Source organism: Peromyscus californicus, unplaced genomic scaffold (assembly GCF_007827085.1).
Source record: "Peromyscus californicus insignis strain IS unplaced genomic scaffold, ASM782708v3 Scaffold_13__1_contigs__length_99412109, whole genome shotgun sequence".
In the NCBI taxonomy this organism is placed as follows: Eukaryota; Metazoa; Chordata; class Mammalia; order Rodentia; family Cricetidae; genus Peromyscus; species Peromyscus californicus.
The window spans coordinates 28,921,220-28,934,762 of record NW_026294424.1 but is presented as its reverse complement, the minus strand read 5'-3'; the positions used below and the strand labels follow the sequence as shown (position 1 = coordinate 28,934,762).

Genomic DNA, 13,543 nt, shown 5'->3' with positions numbered 1-13,543 from the left:
ACTACCTGACGCTGATTGGCTGTGTCAGGTCGAGGGGCGGAGTTACGGAGGCTGCCGCAGTGCTTAGCGGCCAAGACAGTTCCAGCTTGGAAGGTTTCTTTGGAGATGTATCTTCAGCTTATCCAGCATAGGAGGAACTGCAGAACTCTCCTCTGGACAAGTGCTTGGGGGCTAGGTAGTATGTGAGGCAGTAATGCAATGGCCGATTCTTACTGAATTTACAACTTGTACTGGCTGGTTTTGTGTGTCAGCTTGAAACAAGCTAGAGTCATCAGAGGAAGGAGCCTCAGTTGAGATAAGATCCAGCTGCAAGGCATTTTCTTATTTAGTGATCAGTTGAGGAATGCTCGGGCCATGGTGGGTGGTTTCATCTCTGGGCTGGTGGTCCTGGGTTCTATAAGAAAGCAGGCTGAACAAGCTAGGGCAGCTCCTCTCCATGGCTTCTGCATCAGCTCCTGCCTCCGGAATCCTGCGGTTTGAGTTCCTGTCCTGACTTCCCTCAGTAATGAACAGCAATGCTGAAGTGTAAGCCAAATGAAACCTTTCCTCCCCAGCTTGCTTTTGGGTCATGGTGTTTCATTGCAGCAATAGAAACCCTAACTAAGACATAACATAAATTGCATATTTCCAAGATTCTAATGATGGTGTGTTACTTGATAATTTGAGAAAATAAAGGATATGGTTTAGGAGGGAATAAAATGACAGTTCATAGATGTATTATGTGCATAGAAAAGTCCTAAGTGTAGGAAAACTTACTAATTTAATAAACTAACAATTGCTGAAAACTGTACATACAAAACAAAAGCTGTCATTTCAGTGGGAATAAGACACCGTTTATTTTGAACCAAATAATTATCGTGGCCAGGGAGCTTTGATTCAGGTTGACCTGAAAAACGTGTTTCAACATAAAAGCATTTAAACAAACTTTTAGGGCAGCCTGGTCTACAGAGCGAGATCCAGGAAAGGTGCAAAGCTACACAGAGAAACCCTGTCTCAAAAAACCAAAAAAAAAAAAACAGTCACAGCACAAAACACAAAGGAAGCGTTTCTCAGGCACTTTGTTGGGGACAACAGGAGATAGATGGGTTAGAGCAAAGCAGGGGACAATTCTTCCATGGACCTTAGGTGAGGATAGTTCATGATATCCTTCCTCTTTAGTTGATAGAAGTTAGTGGTCTGCTAATAATGCATTCCAAAGGTTTTACCTGGTAGTCAACAGGATGTTAAGCCTGACAGAGAACTGGACAATTAGTGGCTAGTTAGGACACTAATGATAGGCATAAAGATTATTTGGTTTTATATGTGCAACATTCCAGTTTCCTTTTTTGCTTTTTCTTTTTGGTTTTTCGAGACAGGGTTTCTCTATGTAGCTTTGCGCCTTTCCTGGAACTGACTTGGTAGCCCAGGCTGGCCTCGAACTCACAGAAATTCACCTGGCTCTGCCTCCCAAGTGCTGGGATTAAAGGCGTGCGCCACCACCGCCCGGCCCAGTTTTCTTTATCACGAAGTGTGCCTGTGTCTTTTTTCTTTTTTTAAAGACTGTGTCTTATGTAGCCCAGTGTGCGCACCCCCTTTGTAATGCAGTCTGGCCTTGAACTCCTAGTCTACCTGCCTCATCCTCACCAATGCTAGGATCGCAGGTATAGGCCCCTAATCAGTCAGTCAGACTTGTAGAATCATCAGTATGGCCTTTTTCTTCCATTCCCAATACAAAGTGAAATTCAAACGTCAGTTGTGTTCTAATAGATTAGTAATAAACAAAATTCTAAGTTTTAAGAAAATATGATTCGCAATAGTGAAATTAAAGAGTGCCAGCTCTCTAGACAGAGCTATAAAACACCTTTGAAATAAATGGAAGACCAAAATAAAGAAAGGTTATGCTGTATTTGTGGGCTGCTAATACAGGGTCAGTTCTTCTGTAAGGAACACATGTAAGGCCTAGGGTGAACAACCCTGGTCAGGAATGATAAGCAATAGAATGATGTAAGTAAACCACAAATGGAGTAGTGATAAGCTATAAGCTATGTGTGGAAGTAGGGATAAGACTAGAAACCTAGCCAGGAAAGAATATAAAAGATGAAGCCTCAGACCCGACCAACAGAGCTCGTCAGGCCCTCGCGCGAGACGACTCTCCTCTGCCAGAGACGTGAGATCCTGTCCCCAGTGCAGACGTGGCTGACCTGAGGAAGGCTGACCCAAGATCCAGAGGAACAGACGTGGCGAGTCCGGACCTGTATACCCGGAGAGGTACTCCTGCTTCCATTTGGAAGACAGGATGAATATTGCTTGTAATCTTACTGTGTGAATAAATGAGTGTTATACCAAGTCTGAATCAAGAGTGATTATTCCTCCCCCGTAACTGGGGTATGTGCTCGCTACACTCCCCCGTAACTGGGGTATGTGCTCGCTACAGTTGGCGTAGTCGGCAGGATTTTGGGCTTAAAGCCTCCTTGACCACTGAGCACTGAGGAATGTAAAATAAGTAATACAAAAGAATTGGCTATTACTCTGGTGGAGTAACAAATTACAGGAAACCAAATAAACTAGCAAGTGACCTCAAAGCCGCTCTGAGAAATCAACTCCTCGAAGTCAACTCTGAGGACCTAAAGAAAATCTGAAGGTCCAAGGAGGAAGAACTGGTAGGAGAGAGAGTATCAGAAGCAGACGGGAAACACCACCCTCCCTAAGGGTGCGGAGTACCGAAAGAATACCGGACACCTTGATGCCAACCCAGACCCCTGGGGAAGAGCGGAAGGTGCTGGGAAAGAGCTAAATGAGGCGCTGGCTGGCCAAAAGGATAGAAAGGATCGCGGATTTGAAATTTGAAAAATTGATAACTGATTCTTTGAATCAGTCTAAACGAATTAGTGACTGGGAGTGGTACCGTAGGAAAAAATTAATTAAATTTTTGTACGGCTTGGTATACCACTTACAATGAATAGATTAATTAAGAAATTTAAGAAGACTAACATCTCCCCAGTGACAGGTAGAGAATACCAAGATGAGGTTGAAGAACAGTGGGGAAAAGTAGCCTCCAAGGTTAAAAATAAGGCCGGCATGAAATCAGTAAATGTAACTAACACATTAACAAATCCGGATGTGGTAGAACAAGAATTAGAGGGATGTAGCAAGGCACAAACTACCGCACTGCTTATGAAAACGGTGCAGGATATTGATAAGGACAGATTAATGGGCAAAAGGCTAGCCTTAAACATAGTGAGGAAGGAACAGGAGCGTAGCGCTACTCCTGGATGGAATGGATGTAACACCGTACCATCATTTCCTGTCTCTACCCAAAGTAAGAGAACTCCTATTAGAAGTACTATATCAGCTCTGAACCCCTTCAGCACTGGAGGAGGTAGTAATCGTCCCAAATTTGAAATGGGAACGAAGTTTGAGGAAATCAGGCCATATACTCCTCAGGAGATCTCAGAATTACGGAAAGATTATGCCCAAAATGGACAGAAAGACGCAGAATATATGTGCCGACTGTGGGAAAAGGGAGCTGACACAGTCATGTTAACTGATCTAGAAATGAGAAAGATCAGAAACATAGTAGAGAACCCCTCAGTATCAGAAGCTCTAGAGCATGTAATTGAGACATCAAAAGGCGATACACATCCACTATTAGATTGGATTACTGCAGCTTGGAGATTTGCATTTCCAACATTAGACCTCACTCAATTTGAATCAGCAGCACAGTGGACAACATATGCACAAGCCATAAAACAATGTAGAAAATTAGGCATATTGTATTTCATATACAACCAGGTACCCACACCTCAAGCCGCACCTTTTACACCACAATTTAAAAAGATCATTATTAAAGGAGCTCCAGCACACCTTAAAATGAGCCTAGCTGGACCCCTGCAGGCATGTCAAACCATCTCAGATGCCATGGAATTCTTTAAATCTTACAGGGAAATGGACATAGACAAGGTAGTATCATTCAATGTTAATAAGAAACAGGACAAGAAGAAATTTACACCGCGGTTTTCGAACATAAGACCATTTGGGAAAGCTAATCAAATGCCCATAAGACAGAATGCAAATAAACCATGGAACCCAATTAGAAGGTTGACAGGAAGGAAAAATATCCCATGGAGAGAGACACAGAGCAACCCATGGAGACAGACATGCCAACCAAAACCTTTTTTAGGCAATCGAAATTTCAAACCAAATTTCAGACCAAAATTTTTCAATCAGAACAATCACAGGCCCCCAAGAGCAGGACCCCCCAGACGCTACATACCAAGATGGACTTGATCAACCCGGCTGGTAGACCATTCGTAGCTATACCTATAATAACTAACAAAGGGCCGAGAATAGTAAAATGGCTAATAGATACAGGTTCTGAAATTAGTATAATAACGGAATTTACAGAACATTTTAAAACTGATAAAAGGATTATAATACAGGGAGTAGCAGCAGAAACAGAAGTACCAGTAATAAAATTAAGACTCAAATTATATAATAAGGAATATGAGATTGAAGCAGCTAGCTTCAATGCACCCTGTAATATCCTAGGCATTAAAGAAATAAGAAAATTATTCCCAGACTTTCTAAATAATAAGAGAATAGCTAAGGTCAGATGTAATCTAGCAGAAGTAAAAATACAACCTATTAAATTACCACACACACCCCCGACCTTCACGGCACAATACCCTATCAAAGGAGGTATTAAGGAAATAACAGAGACTATACAAACTTTGCTAAAAGAAGGCATTATAGAGAAATCTCAATCATTCAATTATAACAGCCCAGTATGGCCGGTGCTGAAACCTAATGGCAAATGGAGATTTACAGTTGACTTCAGGAGAATAAATGAAAAAACACCTAAACTTCCAGGACAACTTCCTGATGTGGAAGACATCTTTCTTAGAATTAAAAATTCAGCTCCAAAGGCAATGGCAACTATAGACTTAAGTGATATGTTCTTTGGAATCCCATTACACCCAACATCTAGGGAACTTACTACATTTACATGGCAAGGACAGCAATATCAATTCTTGAGACTCCCTCAAGGGTATTTGAACAGTCCTATTATTGCACACAACACCTTAACAACTACATTAAAGAGCTTTGAGCCAGAATCAGACTGTAACATATACACCTATGTAGATGATATAATGATAGTAGGACAAGCCATTGACAAAGTACAAAGTACATTAGAGAAACTAATTCAACATTTAAGAAATGAAGGGTGGACTATAAACCTAGAAAAAGTAAATAAAGCAGGAACAGAAGTAAAATTCTTAGGGGTACATTGGACTACAGAAGGACCAACAATACCCGAAACAATAATAGATAAATTAAAACAAATTAAGCGACCCCAGAATAAAACTGAGGTACAACATCTAATTGGCCTATTTGCATATTGGAGGCAACATATTCCATACTTACAGATCATATTACAGCCTTTATATAAAATAACAAAGAAAGCACAGGATTTTGAATGGGACCAAAACTGCGAAAATGCCGTTAAATTGGTACTGGAATATATAAACCAGTATAGCCACCTATATTATATACAGCCCGGTGACCACGTATTTGTGGACATCTTGTATATGCAGGGTTATGGTAATTGGAATATATTTTCAAAAAATAAAGACAGGGAAACGCCAATAGGCTTCTACTGCAAGAAATTCCCATGGTCAGAGAACAAATATTCGCTGTTCGAAAGAACCATATGGACAGCCTACGAGGCATTCAGGACAATCCACTCACTGCTCAAAGAGAACCATGTGACTCTCCGATCACATATACCCATTTTGGACTGGGTAAAGGCACCAGGAGAGGCATGGGCTGGACTACCCATGGAAGGAAAGGTACTTCAATGGAAATGGTACCTTCAGGAGTTCCTTCGATCAACACCTCTGTCAGCAAAGGGGTCGGTACCAGCGGTATCGGAGTCGATACTTCAGTCCGACAGGCCCATGACTCCAGAGGGATACATTTTCCCAACCTCAACCCCTCCCCAGAAACAGGTACCAATGGGCCATTGGGGGACTAGAGAGTACGATCCCTCTCTGGTTAATGCCTGGTTCACCGATGGATCAGCAACCACGGTGAACAACAAAGTGAGATGGAGAGCAGCCGCTTATAGACCTGGGGATGGAATGGTCATTACAGACCAGGGCACTGATAAATCAGCCCAACATGCAGAAGTTATAGCCGCACTATTGGCGATAAGACAAACTATAAAGGACAATTATAAACAAATTTATTTATACACCGATTCATGGTGTGTGGCAAATGGCATAGCAGTATGGTCAGGTAAATGGAGAAATAATGGATGGAAAATTAATGGTAAAGACATATGGTCAAAGGCAGCATGGCAGGAATTGGATGCAGCAAGCAGACTAATCAAAATCATAGTATACCATGTAGATGCACATACCAAGAAACAGGATGAGACAAGTAAAAACAATGAAGTAGTAGACAAACTAGCTTCAGCGTTAAGTATAAAGTTAAAAGGTACATGGAAGGCAAACATTAATCCAGAAACAGGAAAAGGTAAAATACAGAGAGAATGGATACAGGTAAGACCATCAACTAAGGACATACCTATAAGTACAGAAGAGATACTGAAAATCCATGAGCAGTTAGGACATATAGGTACACATGCACTAAAAAGTTGGTTCGATAAAAGAAATCTTAAGATGACATGGCAGACAATAAGGAAAGCAATCAATAGTTGCAACAATTGCCCAAAGGCTATTACAAGATTAACACACAATTACCAAGGGATAATAGGACACCGAATGGATTTTAATAGAATCCTACAAATAGACTTCATAGGACCGTTAAACAGCTTCAAGGGAAAATATTGCTGCACCCTAGTAGACATAACAACAGGTCTCGGGATGGCCCGAGAAAGCACACACCCAGACCAAAACACAACAATACTTACAGTCTGGGGATGGTGTGCAGCATATGGAATACCTGATATAATACAATCAGACCAAGGAACTCATTTCACAGGAGCCAAAACACAAAGAATGGCTAGAAACTTAAACATTCAATGGGACTTCCATAGAGCCTATACACCGACAGCAGCTGGAGCAATAGAAAGATGGAACGGAATGATTAAAAAACAGCTAGAGATGCATAAGGGAATACCACTGTCATTAGCAATAAAAATAGCAACTTATGAATTGAATACCAGACCCAGAATAAATAGGAAGTCACCAATAGAAGAAGCTATACAAAAACAACACACAATAGATTATCCTACAGTTATAGATAGAGAAGTAATAAGGAATCCTAATTGCCTTTACAGGAACCGGAAGAATAACAAATTATCCCCAGCAGAAATAATAGCACCAGGAACAGGAAACAACGTGTGGATAACTCAAGGTAAAAAGGACTTGAAATTAGTCAGGCTGGAGGATATAGCATAAATGTGTGTCAGGGAGGTGATATTCATAAGGGCAACCCTCCTGACGATTTGGCTAATAGCTATTGCAGTATACATAGTACTGCCAATCTTAGAATTTGTTTTTCCCTTCTGTAACATCATTTACCAAAGAAGCTACTCATACAACATAGTCAACAATACCAATCCTGGATACGCTTCTGCAGCATCCAGAACAGCCAACTTCACGGTATGCTGGATACACTATCTGCACAGGAGGCAATAAGAATAGCAAAGGTGATGTGCACATTGAAGGCAAGCAAGCTATATGCTATTGGAGCCTTTGTGTGCTCATTTTTCTGTCTCAGGTTAGCAGATGTGATGGCAATAACAGCATACCAATGCCAGCCCTATTGGACAGTACACCCACAACAAACAGACCCACCACCACACCACATGTTATACAAGTGGGCACTAGGAAACAGAATACCGTTGCTACACCAACAATTTATGATCTAGAAGGCAAATTACCGCTATATTGGTCAGCAGAGAGAAGATTTACACATTACATAGGAAAAACACACAGTTTTTGGCAAAAATATGCAGCATGTTTAACATATGCCTGGTATAAGGGTTGCGATCAATATAGAATGGCACTTAGCATATACCATCCAAACAAAGAATATATGTTAGAATCAGGGGATGATGTTAACACCAACATACATGAGCAGAACCCGTTAAAATGCCATTACAATGAATTATGGACCAACATTACCAATCACGCAGCCATATACAACATGTATTGGACAAAGAATTCACATATCAGAACAAACACATTAAGGGTAAACTCACACTATAGGACCAATACAATGGGAATAGAGACAGAACCAGAATTTGACTGCGAACTAGGCATGAATAGCTCCTTTGTGAGACAATATTTCGCACCAGTAATAGCACAACAAATGGAGGAGATAGGTATGCTGTATAATAAGACATCAGAAAGGTGGGAAGAACAAGTGTATAATTACAATGATGACTATTATGATGGTGATTACCCTGCTAGTACAACACCTAAAGTAATTACAACACCTATAAACCCATGCAACCCTATGAATTGGACAGTATGCAATGATGGTGAAATGGTAAAACCATGGCCAGTAGTATCTGGAATAATACCATTACCCAAACCCTGGGGAAATAGATGTCCCAATAACTTATGGAGATACATTCAAAAACATAAGCTAGATGTACCAGGACAAAATAATACTAACTGGTTATGCGTAGCAGACTATCCCAATTTACCATTCTATGGTAACTTCTCTGTATTATATAGCACAGATAACCCATCAGTAAAAGGAAAGGAATGGAAATGGGATGACTGGACAAAAATATTGCAATTAGGAGTAGAACATTGGAGATTCCCAATCATACTTACAGATATTATACAACAACCTTGGGCTTCAATGAGACACACAATGAAACCTAAATATGATTGCAACACAGACACCATAACACACATTTGCATACTTACAGTAAATTCCACATTACACAGGGAAAAACACTCTTTTGCATATGCATGTATAAATATGTCCGAAGCAAATACAAACATTAGACAAAACAACAATACAAAGACTATAGTGGACCTACATGTAGGACCTTTATTTACTGGAAGAACATCAAGGTCAGTACAAGATTTAATAGCAATCACAGATATAATAGGCCAGAAAATACCATGGCTAGGAATTTTTGTGGACAGTACTGCAAATATAACAGCTACTAAACAGGTCCAGGCAATAATGAGATTTAATGACGACCAACAGTCATATCCAACATATTTTACGCAAGCAAGTAATTTGGGATTTTTTAACCTAACCTTAGCAAAATCACTAACACAAGGTACCACAAGCTTGAGAAACAAATTATCATGCTTTACCGAAACAAATAATACAGCGGTACGGACTAACTGTACCACAAATAAAGCAACCACAATAATAAATTTGAATATATATGGTAAAATTACCATAATAAACAAACATATGTCACTAGTAAAATTTGACAGCACACCAATATTAACCATAGGCATGATACATGAACCAAAACATAAAATACATAACATGCTAGGTGGCAGTAAGATATCAATTTGCTGGTTTCACGAATCTAAAGACTTACTGGACATGCCCATACCCTGGGAAGTCAGTGCCAATGTTACTACAGATGAAGTAGCAGCAAAAAATATTTTCATATTTAATAGGGCAATTGAACAAAAGGCATACAATTTCACAGGTATAAGGGAGGTAGAATATATCCCACCATATGTACAAATGACAAAGGCTATGAGAATCAATAAGGTTATGGATCCAGATGACCTAATGGTACATTATAAAAATGGGATAACTAGATCAGGGAGTTTTTGGCAAACTTTGGATTATGAAATGGATAGAGTAATTGAATTACAGCACCATAATCTCCCATATTATTTCTACATGTTAATGCCAAATCCACAATATAAAGAATGGAATAAGGCTGAATGGGTAGCACACAAACCTAGAGGATCAATGAAATCACATACACAATATTGGGATAAAATATATTATCTCCCGATATCAAGAAATAAGGATTTTCTCAGCGAACATTCCAACACACCATTAATTATATTTAGAGGAAATATGACCAGACCAAATAAAGAAAATATTGGATTATATACAGCTCATTTTCCAAAAGGATACCTAATACCACCAGAAGGAACCCCAACAGTAGTCAAGGCACCAGCTATTATACCAGACCTAAAAAGTCCAGCTAAATTAGTTTTATACCCTAGGATTAGAAAAATTGAAATTACAATAGATTTGACAGCACTGAAACCACCTATAGAATATTGTAGTGATGTGAATTTTAGATTTGATTTAGACTACTCATCACCAACAAGAGTAGGAAGAAAACCACTACAAGCAATGGCAGTAGCAGCCTTTATGGCAGGAGCAATTTTAGGTGGAATAATGGGTGGAGGAGTATCAGCAGCAATGATAGAACCAATAAAGGCAGAAATATACCACATACAAGAAGTAAATAAGAAAACAGCAGAAGCTTTAGCAGCTATATCAAATTCTATAGATGGCATGCATACACTAATACAAACTATGCAAGGCGAGATAAAAATGTCACAAGACCTTTATAAGGAACAATTCTCCTATCAAGCAAAACTTATTAATACTAACCATAACATGATGATGTGTCAAATGTATCGAACTCAAGTCAGTAATATGAATAATGAATTAAATAGTTTATTTAGCACAGGGTTAGGGAGAAGAACAAGAGAATATCAAAGTATACTAAACCCTGAATATGAAAGCTCATGCACAGATGGATTATGCAATATACATTTAGTACAGATCTTCTTACAAAATTCATTTTCAGCATATCATTCCAAGGCGATACCACAGCTATATACTGAAAGAACAGGAGTATCAGAATGGAACCACCAATACTTAGTACCCATAGACCATTACTTATGGACCAATATGAATGACACACCAGTGTACATACCATTAGAAGACTCCATATCATTAGGAGCAAATACATACGTTTATCCACATTTACCAGAAAGCACACTTGAAACTAGTCAATTGGCAGTAACTACTATCACACAGTCACTAGAAGATACGGGAGATTACACTTTCTTGATATGTGCTAAATATTTACCTACTTTAGTTAGCTGCATAAATCTTAATGAAACCACAATGAATGATGATATCACAACATTCAATATTACAGAATCAGGATGCTATATGGTACACAACTGTAGCATCCTACAAATGAATTTCACTAATTATGATGGTAAAAACATAACCAAACAAAGAGTGACCACATTAACACTAGAAGAAAAACATTATTTTGATGGCTCACACTTATTTAATGACCCAACAGAATTAGAACATCACCAAACATTTGTAAAACAAGCAATGGAGTTACAGCACATTGCAGATTTCAATCAGAAACAACTGGAATCCATACATAACAAAATTAAAGAACAAGATGCAGCCATACATACATCACAAGCACAAACGCACAATCTAGTGAATCTGTTAAGAACAAATACATACATACATAAAGACTGGGCAAAACAGATGCAGAAATGCAGCTTTTGGGATTATTTAGGCAGACTAGTCAGATTAGATCTAATATGTACACCAATTTACACATGGTGGCACTGGATAAAGTTAGCAACCTTTTGGTTTTTAGTAATTTTAGGGATAAGTATTGCTTTATGTTTGTCTAAAAAAATCAAATGCTTGATAATAACTCCATGCTTAAGATGTCTTACAGGAATCAAGTAACAGGAAACCCACTTTGGAATCCGTCAGGCAGACGCTTCGATTTACTTAGTAAAAATGGAATGAGTAATTTACTATATACCACATACCAAAAATATATGGAACCATTGTCTGATATTTTCTATAGAATAGGTATATTATCTATGGCAGGAACGATACAGGGATGCAAATACTGCACCCATAAATATGCAATGTTCTACCTATCAGAACCAGGTGAGGTAGACAACCTCCCAATGCTCTTGATGCACTTAACGTTCCACTTGACAATAGAAGGAGGTATACATGATATGAGATTAATTGGAGATGGATACATGAGATATTATGGAACCATACAATCTAGTGTATATAAAGTGAATGGAATGTACAAAATACACAGAAATAACATGGATGCAGCCCTACATATAAGCGCAGCTTTAGCTGCAGCATATGTGGGCCGCGGTAATCACAGAATATATGAAACATATAGAACATGGCTAAAACATAATCCTGATGAAGCAATAATAAGCATTGATAAAGATTTCCTGAATGACCCACAGTGGGAAACAGGAGAACCAATGTATTTACAAAGCATATGTACTAGAATATTGTGTGGAGATTTTGTTATAGATGTGTTAAAAGAATTTGCAGCTTATAGCACTTGGTTGAAGTTATATAATGCATATATAGAGAAAAAACATAAAAATAAACCACCCAGAATGAGAAGGATAAGAATGCTAGGATTAACAAATTAGGATAACATATTGTAAATCTCCAGGCTGCGACCTCATGTGATGCCTTTTATGTTGAAGACATTTCAGGCATCAGGGGATGGAATGTAAGGAACACATGTAAGGCCTAGGGTGAACAACCCTGGTCAGGAATGATAAGCAATAGAATGATGTAAGTAAACCACAAATGGAGTAGTGATAAGCTATAAGCTATGTGTGGAAGTAGGGATAAGACTAGAAACCTAGCCAGGAAAGAATATAAAAGATGAAGCCTCAGACCCGACCAACAGAGCTCGTCAGGCCCTCGCGCGAGACGACTCTCCTCTGCCAGAGACGTGAGATCCTGTCCCCAGTGCAGACGTGGCTGACCTGAGGAAGGCTGACCCAAGATCCAGAGGAACAGACGTGGCGAGTCCGGACCTGTATACCCGGAGAGGTACTCCTGCTTCCATTTGGAAGACAGGATGAATATTGCTTGTAATCTTACTGTGTGAATAAATGAGTGTTATACCAAGTCTGAATCAAGAGTGATTATTCCTCCCCCGTAACTGGGGTATGTGCTCGCTACATCTTCCCAAATGTGTCGATAGTCAGTGCTGACACACTTAGACTCTCAGAACAGGGTCCATGCATGTCTAAAGGGGGGGGGGGGGATAGCGTTACTCTAAGACATGTATGGAAATGAAAAAGGAAGAAAATAACCAAGAAACTCTTGGTCTCCTGTCATGACTTAGAGCAGATAAGAGTTAGCATGGTGTTCTAGTGGTGAAGGGATGGACAAATAAATGAACAGAACAGAAGAAATAGCCCTCCACAGATTTCTACAGAAACACAGGCTTGTTTAATCCCAATCTGAAGCATCTGAACCATGACAAAAGGACTTTGGGAAATAGCTAGTACAGCCAGATGGAATGGATAATAATACATGTAATTCTCCCAGCACTCAGGAGGCTGAGGCAAGAGGACTGAGAATTTGAGGCCATCTGGGTTATATTGAGTGATTTTATCTCAAAAAATGAAAAATAATAAGTAAAAAAGTATACATATATATGTATTATATGTATACACCCATATATATAGTTTGCATCAATATAATTCACACATTTAACAGTCAAGCAATGACAGGGTTCAGAGGTAGGGCTCTGGGG

At 39.2% G+C, this 13,543-nt stretch overlaps 1 protein-coding gene across 1 annotated transcript; it reads left to right on the top strand.

Annotated features, from left to right (window-relative positions):
• Positions 1-78: 78 nt before the first annotated feature.
• LOC128108337 (uncharacterized) lies at positions 79-12,909 on the top strand. The gene is made up of 2 exons (XM_052734766.1): positions 79-2,247; positions 7,283-12,909. The coding sequence occupies exon 2, from the start codon at positions 7,759-7,761 to the stop codon at positions 11,689-11,691; it is 3,933 nt and encodes a 1,310-aa protein (XP_052590726.1). The 5' UTR covers positions 79-2,247; positions 7,283-7,758; the 3' UTR covers positions 11,692-12,909.
• The last annotated feature ends 634 nt before the right edge of the window (positions 12,910-13,543 follow it).

Coding starts and splice junctions, on each gene's coding strand:
- LOC128108337 (XM_052734766.1), top strand. CDS start 7,759: ATGCCAGCCCTATTGGACAGTACACCCACAACAAACAGACCCACCACC.